General features: G+C 55.6%; 1 protein-coding gene across 3 annotated transcripts in view; it reads left to right on the forward strand.

Annotated features, from left to right (window-relative positions):
- BCAR3 (breast cancer anti-estrogen resistance 3) overlaps positions 1-19,220 on the forward strand; it is a 104,850-nt gene that overhangs the window by 74,057 nt on the left and 11,573 nt on the right. For all 3 annotated transcript variants that reach the window (XM_004689766.2, XM_004689767.2, XM_012730157.1), the window contains 4 exons: positions 9,406-9,534; positions 11,937-12,379; positions 16,045-16,148; positions 17,020-17,675. In XM_004689766.2, coding sequence (XP_004689823.1) covers positions 9,406-9,534; positions 11,937-12,379; positions 16,045-16,148; positions 17,020-17,675 — 1,332 coding nt within the window. The remainder of the gene's footprint in view (positions 1-9,405; positions 9,535-11,936; positions 12,380-16,044; positions 16,149-17,019; positions 17,676-19,220) is intronic.

Below are 19,220 nucleotides of genomic sequence, written 5' to 3' on the forward strand. Positions count from 1 at the left end.
GGTGCTGGGGCGAGCGGGCACACTGGCGGGTAGGTGCGCTGGCGGGTGGGTAGGGGTGATGCCTTCTTCCAGGTGGGCAGCTTCACCTGCGCAGGTGGAACCATTTAGCATTCCCCAGAGCCCCAGTAACTATTGACTAGAAACCGAATAAGCAGAGTAAGCAAACCTGTGCTTAAGTAGAAATCAGTTGTTTGAACTTTGAGCCTCTCGATATTTCTAAGAACATCTCACGGATTTCTAACATCATTCCTTAGTGAAGTGACTTTGCATTTTGCGACAAGTCCTTTCGATGAGGGAGTAAATCCCACATTGTTTCTAATGGATGCCTACTGTGTGCCAGACACAGCGCTGGGCTTTACCTGCACAAGGTCAGGTGGTCCTGGGCAGTGGACCACCAGGAACATGCAGATGTAAGCTAGAGAAATCTAGAAAGTGGTCAGCTGTCTCCTCCCCACCAGTGACAAGCATCTGCCACGTGGCGGGTAAGGAGGCAAGCGTGGTCCCGGTAGCCAGTGCCAGCGGGTACTGGGCGCTGGGCTCTTGGAGCCAGAAGCAACCACGGCATTGCCGGGCCCTTGACTCGCTTGTGCAGAGTAGACTGCCTGGCCCCACTGTGTAGAATCCATTAGTGAATCCTAGTCCCTCCGGATAAAATCAGAGTATCTGTCATGACTTCGAGGCCCCTGCCTGCCTCATGCAGCTCCTCTCGGAGCTGCCCCCTGCCCCAGCCAGGCTGCACAGCTCGCACCTCTGCGGCGCAGCAGAAGCCTGCATGAGGACGTAAGGAACCGTGTGTACAGGGAGCTGTGGGGAGCCCACGACAGCGCCCCCTTCTGTGTACACGAGGAAGGAGTTAGGACCAAAATGGAAAAAGGCCTGTCTTAAGAAGTCTGGGTTTTATTTTTTATTTTTAGGTTTATTTATGCATACAGAACTGGGGTACAGGCCAGAGGTGCAGGGGCGGTGAGAGGCTTCACCAGAGACAGAGTGGGGAGCAGAACAGGCAGATCAATGAAGTACACTGCTGAGGGGAGCAGCGGGCGGGTCAGGAGAGGTCTGCCACGCTATGTGGTTCACCTCTGGGGCAGAGATCGAACTCATGTTAAAGTGGCTTTAGCTTCTTAGTGCTGTGCTTTAACCTGCTGCGCCACCAGGGAGGGCCCAAGAAGTCTGAGTTTTAGCTGTAGGTAACTCTGAGCCTGTGGGAGCATAACCAGTATTTCCCCACGCCTTAGCTCCTTGCAAACCAAAATAAAGTCCCAAACTTCAGGGCTCCAGATCTGCAGACTCAGGCCCACCTGTGCCACGGCGGGCGTGCCTGTCTCCCCACCAACCAGGCCTCTGCGGGTTGTTTCCGGGGACACAGCAGGAGCCCCTGCATGGGGTTCTGCAGTCCTGGTGTGGTCTGGGCCTCCTGCAGCCTCAGACCTGCATCCCTATGGGTGGTGTCGGTGTATGACGAGGGGGAGGCTCAGCAGCTCACTGGAACTTAAAGGAATGTGCTCAAAATTCAGGGGCCTGAGTGGGCCTGAGTCTGCAGATTTGGAGCCCTGAAGTTTGGGACTTTATTTTGGTTCTCAGGGAGCTAAGGCATGGGGGAAATACTGATTATGCTCCCACGGGCTCAGTTACCTACAGATAAAACCCAGACTTCTTGGGCCCTCCCTGGTGGCGCAGCGGGCTAAAGCACAGCACTAAGAAGCTAAAGCCACTTGAGCATGAGTTCGATCCCTGCCCCGGACGTGACCGCATGGATCAGCAGACCGCTCCTGACCCGCCCGCTGCTCCCCTCAACAGGGATGAGGCACGACAGGATGGGGTTCTGGGGTCCCCATGGACCAGGTCTGATGCGTGAGAGTGAAAAGTAAACATAAGAAGTTCATCCCCTTGGGGTGGGACTGAGAAAGACTGGAGCCCAGGTCTGCTCTAGCAAGGACACCCCATGACAAGAGGCTCTGGATCAGGAGGGGTGGCATTGTGGGTAGTGGGGTGTAGGACCAGAGAATGGGCATGGAAAACCATGAAGAAGGTCAGAAAAAACAGAAGGGACAGGAGTCCAGCAAAGTAGCTGATAGAATCAGGACTTTCAAATCAGTGCTGGCCAGTTCTGAGGGTTCCTGTTAGGGTAATGTGGGCAGAGGAGAGACCAGTGGCTGAGAAAGGGGCTTCACAGACAGGGCAAGTTCAGTTTATGCGCATTGACATCCATGCTCTGAAGTGGATTAGGGTAGCTATCCCTACTGTGGCACCAAAAAACCAGATAGCGATCCGGACAGCGTCAGCACATTTTAAAAAGACTCCGAACTTGGCCTGCAGCCTCCAGCCCTAGCCCCTTCCAGTCCATTCCGCTCGCTGCAGCCAGATCGATCTGTCTAAAAGCATCTTTTTGTACCTGTTACCTTCCTTCCAGGCAGGGACTTGCAGTGACTCACTAGCTGGGGTGTGAAGGGTTAAGCCCTCAACCTGCAGAACCAGCCTTCCTAGATCAGGCCCCTGGGGCCACTAGGGGCCAGTCCAGCGGACTGCCTGAGCCTGAGGTTGGGGGGGAGGGGTTGTGTGCTGCTGACGTGGGCAGCAGCTTGGGGACGGGCCTGCCCCGGGCACCTTGCTCTCCTGTGTGTCCCCTTTGCTTGCTGATCTCATTCTCCAGCCCACTCGGATCCTCTTGGCAGGAAACAGGAGGTGAAGCTGCCTCCACACCAAGTCTCATGACGCTGTCATCAGAGCGAACAGAATGTTTTCTTCACACAGTTCCACCTAGAAAAACCCCAGGAAGAACTCGGATTAGGCCCAATGGTGTCAGGGACCCTATCTGAATCAGCCGCAGTAGTCAGGAAGCCGGGCAGACCCTTGTGCTTGGCTGAAAGGTGGGGCTGTCCCTGGGGGGCGGAGGGCAGCTCTGCAAGGCTCTCCTGCACTTGGCGAGCCAGGGCTGTCCCCACACCCAGGCACAGTGTACGTGCCCACTGTCCGCCTCTGCCTGTTCAGCCCTCTCCTCCCCAACCAGACCTTCATCCAACCCGATGACTTTAGAAAGCTCCAGAGCCCGGAATACCCATCCTGTTGCAAGTTTTATCCTCCAGGGCCACCCCTGATGCCACTTTGTATGGGGCTGTGGTGACCTTTCTCGGGACACGGGAAAACCAAAGTCCTGCGGACTCCACAGGACAGGAAAGGATGGGGTCCAGGCAGTGGCCCGCAGAGCTCAGCACTAGTTAAGCTGCTCTCTGTGTGTGGTCCAAAGGAAACTGAGGCCAGGCGGGACCAGCATGTTGGCTAGCAACCCTTGCAGTTGGCAAAGTGCTTGGTCATGGTTGCTGATGGCCACAAAATGGAGCCTCTGCAGTCCTTCCTGTCCCTCTCAGCTCTTGGGCCTGGGGACAAGATCTTTCTTGGTGATTTGCACAATTTAAAATCCTATTCAAAAGGGGATGCTTTTCTTACAGGCAGGAACAGAGTCAAATATTAATTACAATGCAGAATCCCATCTTTTTCTAATCCTCTCCACTGTCTCCTACATGCAAATAAATGTCCACAGGCGCCTCTGGGCTTTCCCACAGATGCTCTGTGCACACCCTCCCTCATCCCTGCATTCAGGAACACAAACCTCCTTAGGTCCGGCCCATTGTAAAGCCTGATTTGAAATGCAGGCTTCAGTGCCTCGGCCATTTCGAGACAAGACCCCGACCTCCATCCCTCCCGGACTGGAACAGCTTTCACTTCCTCAGAGAACTGTTGAAATGTGGGTTTCCGTGTTAATCGGGGTTCCCAGCACGTCCATGGAGCTGGCTCTGTGCCCCCAGAATGTGTTTTCCAGCCATCTCCCAGGATCTGGCTACTGTGGCCTGTCAAGACCAGACTTGCCAGGGACGTGTGAGGCAGCAGACACTTGTTCCAGGTTCAGGGTGATGTGCATGATTTCTGGAGCCTGTCTCTGCAAGCCAAGACTGGCCTGTCCTTGTACCTGGCCAGAGGCACGGGGCGGACAGCTAGATTTCTCCTGAGGATCGGGAAAACTGTGCCAGGCAGCCAGCTGGCATCCATACAGGTGGCCAGCTGCTTGCCTTCGCTGCTTCCTCCCCAAACACTAACCCAGGCCCCCTAGCATCAGACCTCAAACACCCAAAAGTGAAATTTCTATTTTATAAAACAAGATGAACAGATTTCTCGGCCTCTGTGAACAGTTAACAAGCCGGTGCTGTGTGCCAGGGTCTGTTCTGAGTGCTTCAAGAACTGTAGGAGTTGCGTCTTGGAAGGACTATGTCCCAAGTGGCAAGTAAAGGAGGAGGATTTAATAAAGTGCAGGGAGCATGGGTGGGTTTCTTCATTCTCAGGTCCGAGAGGGAAGTGGGTTTAGGGATGACGGGCTGCGATAATTGCCATCTTCCTCTTCACTGTCAGTTTAAAACGCATTGACACACTGACATTCGCAGCATCCTCAGGTGGAACAAAATTACCTCAGAAAGCCTTAAGCTGCCTTACCACATGGCCACGCATTAAACTTAACTGCTAGTTTAGATTCTAAGGCGGGGGTCCCCAGGGCCCTGGCTCGGGCACAGCAACCAGTCGGGGTCATTAAAATGCTGTTGATAGGAAAGATGTCACTAAATGCAGATTTTCAAGAAAAGTGATAATTTTAGTAACTCATGAATTTTCTAACTATACTTCAACTTGATGGAACAAGTGTGGGCCCCTCCACCCCCGGCCTTTGCCCTAGTTCACAATCTACCTGCCGCTCATCTCAGACGTCAAAGCTGATGAAGTGTTAGGAGTGGAGCCACGTGAATGCATAACCTGGCCTGGTAATGTCTAACCCTTCCTTGCCTTGTGCAAGTGCATCTGTGTTTTTTTTCTTTTCTTTTTTTAAGATTTATTTATTTATGCTTAGGAGAACTGGGTGGTAGGCCATAATTGTCCATGGATGGTGATGGAAGGAGTCACCAGAGACAGTGTTGGGAGCAGAACAGGTGGATTGGCTGAAACACGCCACTGAGGAGAGCAGTGGGCGCCACAGGAGAGGTCTGCTGTGCCATGTGGGTCACATCTCTGGCTGGGGATCGAACTCGTGCTGCAGTGGCTGTGTACAGCTTCATAGTGGGATGTCTGTAACCCCTGTGCCACCAGCAAGGCCCTGTGTTCTTTCCTTATACCCACTCCCAGATAAAGATCCACCTCCAGACTTGTGGTGCAGCACATTTCGGCGTGCCTTGGAGTAGGAGAGCTGGGTCCTGCCTATGTCTATCTCCTGGTGGCCATGGGAGGATTTGGTCCCTGGAATGAACCTGGCAAGACCTGTGGGCAGAATGTTTTTGGTCCAAAGGCTCCAGTTTCCCTTCTTCCAGAGGTTGCACCCCAGCTGCTATGTGGGGCAAAATTCAGGATGCCTGGGGCCCAGGGCCCTGCATGGAGCTGCAAATCCCAACTGCCTCTGTATTGAATCTTCTCAGCTTCTCCTACCCCCCCCCAGCCCCACGCTCACCCCCAATCCAAGACAAGAAGGCTGGCAAACAAGGAGTTCCTTCTTTTTAGGAAGGAAGTCCAAAGGAATAGAGAATTTGAACGTAGAGAAAAAGTTGTATTACTGGAACGCAGTTACTATTAGCGTAGCATTTGTGTGAGAGATTACTTATTCTTGAGTTTTTTTGCTGTCTCTACCTGGCTGTTGAATAACGTAAACTGCAAAGGGCCCTTGCCTCCTGTGCTTCCATTCAGTGTAAATTTCTGACAGGACGCAATGGGCTTGCTGTGCTTGGGGTCCCGCCAACCTCTGTTCCTGGTGCCCGCACCGACATTGGAAACCACTTGGTACAGCAGGTGGCCAGGCACCTGAATGCGGGAGACAACTGCAGAAACAGGTGCAAAAGGGTTGGCGAGCGTGAGCTGGGAGCACAGCCTGCAGGAGCGAGAATGGATTGAACGATGACCTCGTATCCTCGTCGCTTCCCCGCGATGGGGAGCCGTGGGTGTGCAGGGACAAGACAGATCACATGTCTCTTTCTCTACTTCATTCTGGGCTGTGCACAAAATAACAGTGCCTGAGAATGTTATGTAAGAACTTTCTACTTTCCCGCAGAGGGTAGTCTCAGGAAAGGCAGGCGGGTTCTTAGGGCTCCAGTGGGATCCATCAGAATTTCAGAGTTCGTCACTCTTACAGCCTTAAACTACTAAACATTGATTTGTAGCCATGACCTAAGAGCGAGCTCGCTGTGATGGACGTGAGTGCATTTCAGGGGAAAGTTCAAATTCTTCCCATGTGGCAGCAGAGAAGTAGAAGCGTGTGCGGTGTGAGCGCAGTTTGGTTGCTTTGGGGGAAACCAGTAGAATTCTGTCAGTGTCCCAGCTGCGGGGTGCGGAGGCATTTTCCCACCCACGCCCAGGAAGCAGGAATTTCATTCCTTGATCCCCAAGAACATGGATGCCAATCCTGGGCTCTCAAAAATAATGTTTTGCCAATTTTTTAATGTTATCACCCCTTAGCAACCACAGGGTTGACGACCCTTTGAAGCTGTTATCTACAGCAGCACTGTTGAGGTTGACAAGGTCAAGTTCTCATAAAATACAGGCACTTGAGAAAAAACTGATAGAAGTCGTGTTGATATGTGTAATTAAAACAGAGTTCTAGAAGGCATCCGTAGCAGATAACTCCTGTTTAATGACGAGCGTGACCTCATGGTGGATGGTTTTCAGATTGCCTTCCTCAGCTCTTGGGGAGCGTCGTCCCCCTCACTTGCTGAGGCAGAAGCTCCAGCAGCCACTGAAGCCACTTAATGTGGGAGAGCTGGTCCCTGCGGGGCGTGACATGGTGAGCGCTTCGCAGCTGGCTCTGGAGCTGCATCCCTCCCTCCCTCTCCCCTCTCCCCTTCCCTGTGTCTTCCCTGCCTTCCCCTTTAACACAGAAATTAATTACGTAACCTCCTAACTTTTCACAAACTATGTGATCCTCATCTCCTTCCCTCTCCTCTGTAGGTTCTTCCCTTTGCTGTCCCTTCTCCGGAGTCTGCACAGGGAGAACAGTGATTATGGATTTCCCTCTGAGGCGTTAGGACAGAAGTCACAAAATTGACTGCATATTTTTGCTGAACAGTATTATCCCAAAACCTGGAGTAAAAAAGTATATAAAATGATCGCTGTATAGAAGAAAGGGGAGATCGGGTGGTAGATGTAGTTTTGGGTACTGGGTATCAGAGAGGAAGGAGAATGCAAAGCGAAACAGGGAAATAACTTTTAATTTATGTGAATACGCTGTCGAGGGTTATGCAGAAGACAGGGGCTGCTGATTTCTGTAGTTTCAGATCCAGACTAAGAGCTCAGGACATAGCACAGGGATTTCGGCTGCGTTTTATACTAACTGCTGGAGTGACAAGATAGGGTGAAGTCACAGTATTGGTTAGAATTTAGTTTGGTGGCCAGTGGCAGGAAGACCCAAAGTGTGGCTTAAATAAGTCAGATCATATGAAAGACCTGGAGGTGGACAGTCTCATTACAGGCGGTAATAAGAAATGCAGGTACCTCTGGGCTTCCCACTCACCCATTTCTAGTGGGGTAGGTTTTGCCTCATGGTTCAGAATAGGTGCTGCAGCTCCAGCCATCACATCTCAGCTCAGACAACCCACCAACATTGTTGTTGTACCTTGGTCAGAACTTAGTCATGTGAATACCTCTCCCTGGATGAGAGGGGGAAATTGGGTTAGGTCATTCTTTAGCTGTGTTGCAAGCTAATCTAGGGCTTTAATTTGAGAGAGAAAAGGAGACTCTCCACAACTTAAATTCAGATGCCATTCTTCAACTTGAGGTATTGGTTCATTTGGTATAAACTGCGTGACCTGTATGTTCACACACTGCTGGGGGACAGAAGGGAAGGGAGAAGGCAGATGGGCTTCTGCTCTTGGGAAGCTAAGAATTTGGCATGAGGCAAGACAGGCAATTATGCTAACAGTAAACGTGGCCTGGTTGACAGTCCACATTCTCCATCCAAGTCTTTGCAGTGAGCTGTCTTCATGCACCTGGACATAATGACGGGAGCAGGTGGTGTCAGGCAGCGCTGCCACAGTCCGCAGGCATCTTGGGCAGCCCACGGGACTGCTCTTTGATAGTCAGCTCCCCAAGCACTCCCAGTGAGTGCCCCCAAGAAGAGAGGTGTGGTCAGGGGTACGCAATAAGCCATTAGAAAGCCAGCACCCCCTGAAAGCTGCAGAGTCCTTGCAGGAGCCCCTTCAAGTCCAAAGACACACGGGCTAGGACTCCAGCTGCAAGTCTCTGCTTTCTCTTGGTGGGGAAGGAGGTGGGGCTCTCTCCTTGGGAAGATCAGAAGCTGTCATCAGGAGTGATGTTGTGGTTCCTGCTGGCTTTTGAGGCCAAGCTGCAAACTCGGGAAACACAGGACAGGGCCTTTTCCTGCTCGGTGACCTTCAGTTCACAGTCCCTGAGCCAGTTTGTGCTGGGCAGCAGGCAGGCGTCCACGTTCAGGTCACACGTGCTGGTGAGGGCTCAAAGTGAAACCCAGAGCCAGCGTGGCCACCCAGGGCTGTCCTGGCTGGCGCTGTGACCTGAGCAGTGGCTCTCAGACGGTGAGGGGAAGGCCCGGCGTGCTGCGAAAAATGAAGTTAACAAGACATACACTTCCCCGGTTCAGCAGAGACAGAAAAGCACTCTTCCTGGTTGTTTTAAAATAGCTCACTGTGGCCCTGCCTGGTGGCGCAGTGGGTTAAAGCACAGCACTAAGAAGCTAAAGCCACTTCCGCATGAGTTCCATCCCCGCCTGCCCCGGAGGTGACCACATGGTGCGGCAGACCTCTCCTGACCCGCCCGCTGCTCCCCTCAGCAGTGTACTTCGTCGATCTGCCTGTTCTGCTCCCCACTCTGTCTCTGGTGAAGGCTCTCACCACCCTGCCCCTCTGGCCTGTACCCCAGTTCTATATGCATAAATAAATAAATCTTTTAAAAACTAAATAAAAATAAAATAAAATAGCTCACTGAGCTCCTGAGCTGACTTTGCCCATGGCAAGAACTCCAGGCTGTCACCACTTAGGACCTCGCCGGGCAGCGTTGTCCTGCGGGCTCCGCCCAGTTCATGTGGCCTTCCCAGGACGGTTCTGCATTGCTGGGGCTCCCCGGGCCCAGCTTTGCACCCGGCTGCGGCATCTCCGTCCAGTCCCCGTGTCCGCAGCTGCTGCCTGGTGGGACTGACGAAAGGAGCAGCTTGGCTGCTCTGGTGCCGTCTCCCGCACGCAGGTGACATTGTCACTGCACACTCTGGGCCAGAGAGCCAAAAGGTCACAGCTCATCGTAATCATTGCCCCGACTCCCCTCCCTGGACAGGGGTTTGGCCTAAAGTGTCTTGGTGAGCAAAGCGGCCGACCCCGCTGGCCCGGCCTGGGCGGCGGGTGACCCTTGTCTCTCCTGCAGTTCTCCAAGGAGCGGCACGGGGCCGACAGGACCCCCGAGTGGCTGAAGAAGGAGCTGGAGGAGGAGCTGCTGCTGAGCAGTGAGGACCTGCGCAGCCACGCCTGGTACCACGGCCGCATCCCCCGACAGGTACCCGCCCCCGCAGGCACACACCTGGCTGTTCTCACAGCACCTGCAGGCTCGAGGCTGGGGCTACAGAGGACCCAGTCCTAGCTGAGCCAGAACCAAGGCCTGGCGAGGAGCTGGCCGTCCCCTCACGCGGGCCCTCCCCAGGGAGGCTGGGAGGAGCGGCAGCCCAGCACCCAGGCACGTTTCCACGGAAACGAAAGCGTTTTGTGGTCTCGGCAGCAGAGCAGGCCGGAGAGGGCGGAGAGCCAGCTGGAAGGACGAGGCCAGCGTGGCTCAGGTTGCTGAACTCTGGACTGGCGGCCTGCAGCCACCCCTTTGGTTCTCCGTCCTTTTTGAGGCGATGGCTTCATTTCGGGGGGCTGCCGCCAGGGCGGTGATGCCTGGAACACAGGCTCCTGTGCCCGGGGTGGGGGTGGGGGTCGTTATTCTCTCTGCGACCCTCCCTAGGCGGAGAAGGGGCTTCAGCAGGGCGTGGCCTGGCGTGTGCTGTGGGGGAACGGCCTTTGGTGACTGCTGTCCTTTTGGTGAATCGTACAGAAATTGGAAAGTCAGCTAAGGGCAGAATGGAGGTGTAGAATCTCTTATGTTTTTTCTGGTAACCTGACACCGGGCCTCTGTCGCGTGTGTGCGTGTGTGTGCGTTTGCGTGCATCATTGCCAATTACTTCTTTTAGCAGAGCAGGTGTCTCAGCACTGTCAGAGAAATAACCCATAGTCTGATTCCCCCCCCCCCTTTTTTATTTAATCTTAGTTATAGAAAATACAGAGAGTAATTAAAAAAAAAAAAGATAGAAGGAAACCAACCTCTCACCTATAATTTTCCCTCCTAGAGATAATCACTAGGTATCTACCCCGCCAGGCTTTTTGAAAAATCAGAAGTGAGATAGTGCGGCCCAAGTTGCAGCCCGCCTTCCTCCCTGACTGGCACGCTCCCGTTGTGAAATGCTCCCCTGGGCCATTCTACACCCGGCTGCCCATCACAGCACATGCCACTGTTCGCTGGACACTGACGACATTCTTGAAGATAACAGGTCCTCGGGCTCAGCTCCAGGAAATGGCATTTCTGTGTGAAAGCATTTTTAAAGCAACGATGCAGCGTTAAGTAGCCACGTCTAGTACACTGGCCTCACTCATCCAGTGCTGGCGTTTTCCGGGAAAATTGTTGAGGTTTATAAAACCAGCGCTGAGTCACCACCATTCTTCTCCTTACTGTGATCATTAAATTTGTTTCCCACTGGCCAGGGAGGAGGTCAGTTTACAGCGGGACGTGCTTCCCAGATTGGGTGCTGGGCACTGCCGTCACACTCACTCGCGCTGACACATTCCTCCTGTCCACCTGCAGCACTACCCTGCAGGTGGATTATTACCCCTGTCTACAGGTGACGTAACCAAGCCACCAAGCGATTCTAGACCTTGCCCATAGTCACACGGCAGAGCCGGGACGCAAACCTGGGCTGTCAGGCATTCTCCTTTAGCACCAGCAGCATCCCAGTTGGGCATTGCTGGTGAGCCAGCGCCTGGCACGTCTCGTGTGTGGATATATAATCCCCCAACAGCTCTGTGGGATGAGACACCCTCTGACTTGGTAGCCGGCCTCTGGAGGGGAAGCGCCAGAGCCCACATGGTGTCCAGCCTTCCCTGCATCCCACTGGGCCTGGGGAAGGCTGGTCAGGCCGCCTTCACCCCACGCTGGAGGTGGGGAGGTGGGGGTCGGGCCACCCAAGACAAATGTCCCATCCGTTTCGATCCTGCAGGTCTGCATACATAGCATCTTCTCCTGACATCCTGTAACCCCTCATGGAAGACAGCCACAAGCTCTCCTCACCTCCCTCCCCGAGTTCCCCCCTAACTTTACAACATCAGGCACACCACGCCTGCTGCTTACATGGCCTCCCTCGGGCAGACACTCTCCACTCGAAACAGAAGCTCGGTGGTGGAGGGTGACGCTCATCGGCTGTGTCCCTACTGTGAGCTCGGGGTCCACCTGGCACACAGTAGGCCGTCAGGGAAATGAACGGGGTCTCGAGAGGAGAAGCCAGCTGGGGAAGAAGAAACACAAAGTAATGTCTTCTCTTCGCCCAGACAAGTGGGGAGAAAACGCATCTTTTTTTAAATGAAGAGTGGGTGTAGGCCAGAGATATAGTGGGGGCGAGAGGATTCACCAGAGACAGAGTGGGGAGCAGAACAGGTGGCACTGCTGTAGTGCACTGCTGAGGGGAGCAGTGGGGGAGACAGGAGAGGTCTGCTGTGCCCTGTGGGTCACCGCCCTGGCCGGGGTGGCTGTGAGAGCTTCCTAGTGCCGAGACCTCACCCCTTGCACCACCAGGGAGGCCCCAGAAATGCGTCTTTTGAAAGGACGGTGAGCCTGCCTTTCCCACACCCTATTCGCCATTTGTTCCTAAGGTGTCAGAAAACCTTGTGCAGCGAGACGGCGACTTTTTGGTTCGGGACTCGCTGTCCAGCCCTGGAAACTTCGTCCTGACCTGTCAGTGGAAGAACCTCGCTCAGCACTTCAAGATCAGCCGGACGGTGCAGCGGCTCAGCGAGGCCTACAGCCGTGTGCAGTACCAGCTGGAGATGGAGAGCTTCGACTCCATCCCCGGCCTGGTGCGCTGTTACGTGGGCAGCCGCAGGCCGCTCTCCCAGCAGAGCGGGGCCGTCATCTTCCAGCCCATCAACAGGACGCTGCCCCTGCGGTGCCTGGAAGAGCGCTATGGGGCCTCCCCCGGCAGGTCCCGGGATGGCAGCCTGGCGGAGGGGAAGCCGGACGTCGCCAAGAGGCTGAGCCTCACCATGGGCGGTGCCCAGGCCCGAGAGCAGAGCTCGGCCAGGGGGAACCTCCTCAGGTGGGTCAGGGTCTCCCGGGGGGCGGGGCTGGGAGGGGCCCCTGGGTGCTGGCAGCTCCCCGGGGAACAGGGAACCATGCACGCTGGTCATGAAAACGGCAGGTGCCGTGGGACAGCTGTTACACGCGGCACGGTCAGCTCCCACCTGAGCTGATTGGGAGAGAGGCTGGGCAGGCCGGGAGAAGCTCTGAGGGGCTGGTACTGGCCCTGGGGGGGGAGGGGGGGAGGGGACATTGACCGGAGGCCAAAGGGAGAGAGTGTGGGAGTTTGTCCAAGGGACTGGCAGGGGTGATTTAGGGAGCTGACCCCACCAGATCATGGGGGCCTTAATGCCAGGCTTAGAGTCTGAGGGACTCAAGACTGGACGTGGTGCAAGGTGTCCTAAGAATAGAGCGCAGTTGGGATGGGCAGGGGGGATGAGGAGAGAGGTGCTGGGAGATGGGCTTTCCCCCAGGGCGAGGTGGTGAGGCAGAAGGGGAGAGTGAGGCCTCCAGGGGCCACATCTCAGGGACGGTCCTTGGGGAGTGTGGGAAAGGGGAGTCACAGCAGAAGGGGTGGAGTTCAGCAGATAGACAGCTGCTGTTCTAACATAAGATGTGGGCTTGCTGAGTGCCCGTGTCCAGCGAGTTTTGGGGTTCAGGAGGGGCGTTAGGCCTGACAGCTTAGATTGGGGTTTCGTGCACATGGAAAGGGGTGACTGGCTCAGCAAAAGTAGACAAGGGTTCTCAGGGGCGCCTGGGGGTATGGTCTGAACTTTGGAGGATGGGGTGGAGGGTTCAGAAAGTGTGGCGTCTGGCGGGGTCCTGCCACGCACTGTCAGTGACACACCTTCTACTTACACGTCATGCGTGCAGCGCTGAGCCCTGTGCGTGTTCTCTGCTGTGCCAGGAAAGGCCGGTGGGGATGGGGGGGGCTCCAGCAGAAGCGAAACCAGCCCCCGGCTTCTTGGAGGCACAGCTCTCCTTCCCCTGACCTCTAAGCTTGTATGCGCCAACCTGCCTGTTTATTCCACTCGCTGGTTTCCTCCCCGGACCACAAGGAAGTGGCCTAAACGATCATTTCTAGACTTGAAAAATTCAGAGGCAAAAACCAAGACTGGGCAACAGGGGCCACAGCTGTGCTGCCGGGACGCTGCGCCAGGCGCTGGCCCGCCCGGCCCCGGCCCGCCCCGGCCCCGGCCCGCCCGGCCCCACCTGCCCGGGTCCGTGCTGGTCCACCAGCTGCAAGCTGCTCACCCGCCCTGAGCATCTGAATGATGGGGCTGAGGGGTGATTCATGCACTAGCACAGTGATTCACCAGGTAAATGAGATCAGCCACGGCCCTCCAGCCAGCATGCAGTGCGCGTTGGGGAAGCATTAGTCATTATGTACCAGGCAGGGGGCTTGCAGGACGCAGGGAAGTTGCAGGGAAGGAGGCGGGAATTGAGACTTAGAAAAGCCCCCTTCCGTGTATGTAGTAAGATTGGACTTGAGGCCCTTTTTCAGATACCAGAGTGCCTTTCCTCCTGTTGCTTGTGAGAGTAGGGTTTAGCCGCTTCACTGACGAACAGCAAGTTGACTGCACAGGCATCCGGTGCCCCCCACATGGGCCGGGCAGGTCAGGCCTGCCCTCAGCGACTTGGATTTTAAACACACTTTTTAAAACAAGATTTATTTATTATTTATGTGTACAGAACTGGGGTACAGACCTGCAGGGACCGTGAGAGGATTCACCAGAGACAGAGTGGGGAGCAGAACAGGCAGATCGACTGAAATACACTGCTGAGGGGAGCAGCGGGCAGGTCAAGGTCCTGCTATGAGTGAAGCAGCTGCTGCCAGCTTGTGCCCTAACCCGTTGTGCCACCAGGGAGGGCCAGTACACTTTTTTAAGTTTATTTCATTTATTTTTCACAGCATTCTTCATTTTGTGCATTTTTTTCATCTCAGTTGAATCCCCGTGGGCTCCCCACCTATTCACCCGAGTGCCATCACCATAGTCCTGTTTGATCTTCCCGCCCCAGTTTGATCCTGTTCCCCTCTCCACCCCATAACATGTCTCTGGCTTAAAATTGCTCATTTTTACTGCATTACATTTGTTTCTCCTCCCTCCCCCCCTCCCCCACGCTGCTGCTATGAGTGAAACCATCCAGTATTTTTCCTTTTCTTCCTGGCTTATCTCGCTGAGCATGATCCCTTCCAGCTCCATCCATGTTGCTGCAAAAGGCACGTGTTTATTTATTTTTGGTTGCTGAGTAATATTCCATTGTGTATATGTGCCACATCTTTTTAATCCAGTCATGGGCATTTGGGTTGATTCCACATCTTCCCTATTGTAAGTAGAGCAGCAATAAACATGGGGGTGCAGGTGTCCTTTTGAATCAATATTTTTGTGTCCTTTGGGTAGATACCTAGGAGTGGGATTGCTGGGCCATATGGAAGCTGTGTTTCTAGCATAAATACACTTTTTCATGAGGAAAAAATAAAGACCGAGGCTGCTCTTGAAGTCTGTGACGGGGCTCGCAGGTGCCCCTCTGGCTGCCCTTTGAGAGCGCCCGGAGCCCGGAGCCTGTCACCCTTGGCACAGACAGCAGGCCCAGAAATGTCCGGACATGGGGGTGGGGCAGGCTCGTGCAGCGGGAGGCCCCTGGCCCGCCGCCCCGCCCTGCGGTGCCCCCACACCTGCCTGACGCCGGGCCCGCTGGTTGGTTGGCAGCGGGGGTGTGGGCTCCGCCAGGTAGAATTCCAGGCCAGTTCTGGGCCGTGAAGTCTGAGCGCTGCTGGCGATCTCGCTTAAATACTTCACAGCCGCCGTTGCCTTTGGAATTTGCCCTCTGTCCTGCCTTATCGCTGAAGACTTGCTGGAATTTCTCTGTTGCTGGGAGTTTGGGGATTTTTTTTGGTTTGTTTTGTCCTTTGGTGCTTGCAAAGGTAGGAGAGAACGTCTCTGTTTCTGTAACAGAAGCTTGTGGGAGGGCCATTTAAAGGGCATAAAGCACGGCCGGTGCAGCGCTCTCTCTTCAGCGAAAGAGTCTGTTGCTTGGTGCTAGTTCGAGAAATCCCCAGACTGAACTGGAAAGGGACAGAGGGAAGCAGCTGACTGTCAAGCCACCTGTCACCTTTCCCAGGTGGCTGTGGGCTGTGCCCCCCGCTGCTGGGAGCGGAGCCGGCCCTGCCCTTCCCTGGTCCTCCTGCCGGGCGGACCGGGCAGCCTCAGGGTGAAGCTGGGACTTCTTGGGGTGTTGAGATTTGCACCGAAATGGGAATTGTCCCCTGTGCCCTGTCAAGCGCGGTCAGAAGTGTGTTGTTTCAGCATGTCCTTTCTCCCGGTCTGCAAGCGATGTCAGACTCTGTTAAAAGTACACATTCCAGCTCCTCAGATTTTCCCGGGGGCGTCACAGAACCTTCCCCTTGCCCTGCACGGGGAGTGGGAGGCTCAGAGGCGGCCTGCGGGGACTGGACAGGACTGGTCACGGGTGCTGTGGGGACAGAGCCCACCGTGTCGCACTGGTCCCCGGCAGGTACTTTCTCTGAAACCCAGGCGACATTCCTTTTCTGTCGGGGTGTGTGCCAGCCCTCCCATTCTGTGCACTTTTACTAAAAAAAAAACAACAAAAACTTTCCATGACGCTACCTAAAGGTTTTACGATTTAATGACATGTTTCTGCCCCACTCATCTTTCGCTTCAGAAACAAAGACAGGAGTGGGAGCCAGCCCGCCTGCCTGGATCACATGCAGGAAAGAAGAGCCTTGTCCCTCAAAGCCCACCAGTCCGAGAGCTTCCTGCCGATCGGTAGGTAGTGGGTAGGCGTTGGGGACGTTTCGGGGAGGAGGCCGGCAGCATGGCTTTGTTTTCCTTCAGGGTTTTCCTGGCTCGATGTGGTCACCTAGAGGGGGAGACCCGGGCAGGGCCTGCGGGGTACAGGGGTCCCTGAGCTGCATGCCTTTCCTATGCTCAGTCCCACGCCTCACCCCAGCCTTCAGGGTGGGCACAGCTGAGGAAACTGAGGCACAGAGGTTAAGTCACTGGTCAAAGTCACCCGTCTGTAGGTGGTGAAGCCGAAATGTGAACAGCACGCCCAGCTTGTAACAAGGCGGCGTCACGGCAAGTGAGCTTGTCCTGTGCCCTCCCCGGGCTGGTGAGTGGCTCGTGCTGAGGCTGCCAGGAGAGCGGGGTCCTCTCTGTTACCCCACAGCCAGGAGAGCGGGGAAGGTGTGTGCGTGGGGGAACCTAGAGACAAAGCCTCTCTGTGAACCGCATACCTCTACACCTTCTTCCCTCCCCCTGTATAAAGCTTCCCCTTGGGGCCACAGGGATGGGTGACTCGGGGCCCTTCCTGTTAGGTGGCTAAAGACTTGTCTGTCTCGGGGCAAGATCAGATGACTCACTGCCCTCCGAGCACAAGGTGTTTTCCTGATCTGACTGTACCAGCTTCCTGTGACCCTAAAACAAACCGCAGGCCAGCAGTCTGCCGGCTCTGGAATCTGCAATTGCCCCCAGTAGGGTGGGGCCGCCTCAGCCTTGGAAATACTCGAGACTTGCGAGGAGAGGGCGTTTGCTTCCGAGAGAAATAGAAACCCAAGGGCAGGAGCCCAGGGCCAAATGCTGCACTGGTTTGATTTTCGAGTTCTCGAGTTTTCTGACTCTCGCTTATCTTCCGCAGGCTGCAAGCCCCCCCCTCAGTCTCCCGGAGTGGACACCAGCCCCTGCCCAAACTCGCCCGTTTTCAGGACGGGCAGTGAGCCCACGCTGAGCCCGGCAGTGGTCCGGAGGGTGTCGGGGGACACGAGGGCAGGGGAGGCACTGAGGGGCTCCGACAGTCAGCTGTGCCCCAAGCCGCCCCCCAAGCCCTGCAAGGCACCCTTCCTCAAGGTCCCCCCGTCTCCGTCCCCCTGGCTCCACTCCGAGGCCAACTACTGTGAACTCAGCCCATCCTTTACCGGGGGCTGCGACCGGGGAGCCCGGCCGCCCTTCGCCTCCCAGGACAGCTACGTGGAGCTGCTAACAGCCAAGCAGAATGGGGGGGCAACGGCTCCCCGGAACTCAGGCGTCAACTACTTGATACTTGATGACGATGATGGCCCAAGGCCTTGGGGGCCACCGGCCTCACAGGTGGACAAGGGTCAAGAGGACACAGGCAAGTTTGTGACGCCCCTCCTGGAGACGGCCTCCTCCTTCCGGCCCAATGACTTCAAGTCGAAGCTCCTGCCCCCCGAGAACAAGCCCTTGGAAACGGTGCTGCTGAAACGCGCCAAAGAGCTCTTCACCAGCAGCCCCCCCAGGGTCATCGCCCAGCACATCCTGAACATGGACTGCAAGGTCAGTGCCCAGGGAGTGGGTTTCGTTCTGGCTCCGAGCGTTTGGAAAGGGTTTCTGCCTGGCCCTGCTCCGCCTCACCCTCGCGAGCAGTATCGCAGATGCCTGGAGATAACCTGGGTACAGGTTTATTTAAGGGGTGGGACCCGCCGGTCAGGGCAACCTTTGCTCAGGCAGGAGCTTGTAAAATGCACCTGGACAGTGGGCCGCAGGCAGCTGCCTGGGGCTGTACCCCTGTACACCCCATCCCTGCTGGTGTCTCCCTGGCAGACGACTCCTGCCTGGGGCTGATTTCAGAATCCTCCCCGACCTCAGCTCTGCCAGAGCCGATAACATCCAAAGAAGAGTAGGTTAATTCGAGACAAAAATGGACCTGGGTGATTTCATTTCATTATATATGACATATCAGCACGTTACACATTTATTTGATCATCACTAAAATGGCCCTCAGGATGGATGTTTTTAAATTTGTGGAAGGCTGGGGTAGACTCTACCCCGCAGTAAGAAGAGACTGATCCGTGTTCAAGCAGCAGGTGAGGCCCGAGTGAGATTCACGGCCCTTTCCCGCCTGTAGCTCAGTATTTCCGGCTTGCTCAGTTCATCAGTTTAGTCCTAATTCAGGTTCAGGGTTTATAGGGGCTGGATTTTCCTAAATAAATGTCCTGGGTCAGTTATCACGGCAGGAATTCTCATCTCTGAGGACTCTCCTGCGAGGGCTTCAGTTAACTGAAGGTGCACAGAGGGACCTGACTCCCCACCCCACAACCCCTGTGGCATCATGAGAGGGGCCTGGGACCCCCATAACCCTTGTGGCATCATGAAAGGGGCCTGGGACCCTGTGGGCTGATGCTATCCAGGAGGTGGTATCCGAGCACCCTCTGCAGGAACCATCCACCACTGAGGCAGCCACGGAACTAGACCTCAACCTCTTCCCGCGAGAGGGCCAGGCCACCTACCCATTTTCTTGTTCTGGCCCTCTCCCTGCATTTGGATTTCCTGGGGAGACCCCACACCTGTCTGCCTTCAGATACCCCGGAACAGACACTGGCTAGACCCCGGGCAGCAAAGCAGAGACCTAGAGACGGGCCTGGCTGGACTCTGCAGGCCCAGCCCGGGGCAGGCTGCTGGTCTGCCGTCTTCCCTCCTGCGCCTGCCACCATTTCCTTATTCGCTTCCTGGAGCCACTGACTTTAGGGCTTTGCCACCAAAGCAGGCACATCCAGGATTCTAAGGGAAATAAAATAAGGGCTATTGTCATCCGCGCCAAATGCAGTGCAGCTAGACAGCCCCCTCCCCACCCCCCCCAGGCTGAGGCAGATGCCAGGCAGCATCTGGGGCCCGCGTGCTGCATCCCACCCTCAGCACCCAGCCTGGGCCACGCCCAGAAAGGCCACCAGAACAGCCGGGTGGTCCTGCAACGCCCCCTGCCCAAGGGCTCAGGCCTGGAGTGGGGTAAGGAGAGATCCCTCTGCCCTGCAGCTGAGCCTCGCCCTGGCCTCACCAAGCCTCCCTGGCCCGCCAGGACCCGGCTAGAGGTGAGGCCTAGGA

This window comes from Condylura cristata, unplaced genomic scaffold (genome assembly GCF_000260355.1).
Source record: "Condylura cristata isolate star-nosed mole 26May11 unplaced genomic scaffold, ConCri1.0 scaffold00026, whole genome shotgun sequence".
In the NCBI taxonomy this organism is placed as follows: Eukaryota; Metazoa; Chordata; class Mammalia; order Eulipotyphla; family Talpidae; genus Condylura; species Condylura cristata.